Raw genomic sequence first — 2,492 nt, 5'->3', positions numbered from 1 at the left:
TTTGAGCAAATTCAGAGATGAAACGATCGTTTCTGACCGATTTGGCTCGTTTCTGCCTGTTTTAGTCATTTTGGCACGTTTTCATCCATTTGGTTCTGTTTCCATCCAAAATAGACAGATTTGGCCGAAATAAGCCATATCGGTCGATTAGAGCAAATTCCTTGATGAAACGATCGTTTCTGACCGATTTCGCTCGTTTCTGCCTGTTTTAGTCATTTTGGCACGTTTTCATCAATTTGGTGCAATTTGAATCCAAAATAGTCAGATTTGGCCGAAATAAGCCAAATCGGTCGATTAGAGCAAATTCCTTGATGAAACGATCGTTTCTGACCGATTTCGCTCGTTTCTGCCTGTTTTAGTCATTTTGGCACGTTTTCATCCATTTGGTTCTGTTTCCATCCAAAATAGACAGATTTGGCCGAAATAAGCCAAATCGGCCGATTTGAGCAAATTCCTGGATGAAACGATCGTTTCTGACCGATTTCGCTCGTTTCTGTCTGTTTTAGTCATTTTGGCACGTTTTCATCAATTTGGTGCAATTTGAATCCAAAATAGACAGATTTGGCCGAAATAAGCCAAATCGGCCGATTTGAGCAAATTCCTTGATGAAACGATCGTTTCTGACCGATTTCGCTCGTTTCTGCCTGTTTTAGTCATTTTGGCACGTTTTCATCAATTTGGTGCAATTTGAATCCAAAATAGTCAGATTTGGCCGAAATAAGCCAAATCGGTCGATTTGAGCAAGTTATGTTTTGATCCGTTTTAAGACTCAAAAAAAAACACTTTACTTTGAAATTAATTTATTTCAAACAGGACCGATAGTAAACACAACGTTCGCGATACAAGCAAAGACTCACTAAAAAGGCTACTGCGCTTAATGCTACTTCTTATTTATACTAATCGTACGGGTGACGTCATAACAGCGACGCTTGGTGTTACGGGGATGTAACTCCTCCACCCTTAGATGGGCATAAAACCCGAAGTTTCTATGACCTAAATTACTATGTCATTTTCTGGACTCTCGGTCTTTTTGTATTTTAAAACAATAGGCCATAGATACTTTGCTAATAAACCTAATAAGGACAATATTATGATACCATACAATAGGACAGTCCAAATACTGGTTCTGTCGTAGTGAAGGTTAGTATTTAGTAACATTGAATTTTCCTTCTTCTGCAAATCAACCTCATTCTGTAATTCGGCGATATTATTTAAATCTATTTTGCTTAAGTTAGGCAGTTCTATTTTTTGGTATGGCTTTTGATATGTATGATTAATATTTATGTCTAACAAAGGGAAAATTTGAAATTGCCGGTTGGTTTTCCTATTGCCTCTTAAAACTATGTTCCTTATTTTAAGATTACAACGATACTCTAAATCTATTGCGTAAGTTCCATCCAACAGAATGTTACTTTGTGAAGATTTACATGTTTCTAATCCGACAATACTTTTGGTGGTCACCAGGATCCACTTATTATCGTCTATGTTTTGTATTTGTGTTTCCCCCAGGGTAACAGTTATTGATTTACATCGTGTGGCGTTGTGTTCGTAACGCAGGAGTTGTACTTCGCATGGGGAAAAATCGTGGAAGTTATCTATATGTATTTGAGGGCATAGATATTCATTAGGGGATACGTACCGACAGGGTTCGTTCGCGTATCCGAATGTTTGGTCGTTTATCAGTAGATATTCGGATCGGGGTATTATGACTTTGTATACTTCGCCATGTCTTACGGGCAAGGGAAGTAATCGGAATAAATCATAACTAACTTTTTCTACTAATGGAATTTCGATGATGAACGTGATCGAGTTATCTTTGGCGAAACTTTTTATTTCCAAAGTGTTTTCGATAGTTAATAGATTTTCAATGTTGGGCTCGAATGGTAGTTTTCCTAGGGGAATTTGCTCTTTCATTGACTGTAGTTCTGTTAGGAATTCACTTGGGTCGATTATGGTGTTATGGAAGGTGTTTAATTTAGCAAAGGTAATTGCCTCTTCGATATTTGAAAGTATATCGTAAATATTCTGGTAAAAGACGGTAATTTGGGTGATAATCATTTGGATACGATAGAACTCAAAAAGGTTTGTTTCCTTGACCTCGATCTGATTGACGACATCTATTATTTGTCTAATACGTGACTCCAATATAATTTGGTTATGGGATACATTTCTTATTGTTTCTCTGAAATTGATTATTGATTTAGAAAAAAGAGTCATTTGCTTGTCAATGGCGGATTTTAAATCGTTTTGGTTTTGTTTAAGGATTTCCATGTTTTGGTCGATACGTTTTGCGTCATCTTGGTCTAGGTTCCCCGTTATTGTTTTTATGATTGATCCTAAGGCGTTTATAAGAGCTCGTTTCGTTCTTAATTTGTTCGGGAAGATTTGATTTATCTGACGGATGATTTTGTGTTTTAAGCTAGTAGTCACAACAAGGGAATTGTGGTATTCGAGTTTATAGTCAGTGAAGTTATTTAGGGTTTTGACGAGTA

The 2,492-nt window shown here is 36.8% G+C and overlaps 1 protein-coding gene across 1 annotated transcript; it reads right to left on the bottom strand.

The window, feature by feature from the left end:
* Positions 1-993: 993 nt before the first annotated feature.
* On the bottom strand, positions 994-2,058 carry LOC136418841 (uncharacterized). Its single transcript, XM_066405065.1, has 2 exons — positions 1,122-2,058; positions 994-1,073 (listed from the first exon to the last, which is right to left on the bottom strand). Exons 1-2 carry the CDS (start codon positions 2,056-2,058, stop codon positions 994-996), a joined length of 1,017 nt encoding a protein of 338 aa, XP_066261162.1.
* Between the last annotated feature and the right edge of the window lie 434 nt (positions 2,059-2,492).

This window comes from Euwallacea similis, unplaced genomic scaffold, assembly GCF_039881205.1.
Source record: "Euwallacea similis isolate ESF13 unplaced genomic scaffold, ESF131.1 scaffold_113, whole genome shotgun sequence".
Lineage (NCBI taxonomy): Eukaryota > Metazoa > Arthropoda > Insecta > Coleoptera > Curculionidae > Euwallacea > Euwallacea similis.
The sequence above is the reverse complement of the archived record's forward strand: the minus strand, read 5'-3'. Positions and strand labels throughout refer to the sequence as shown.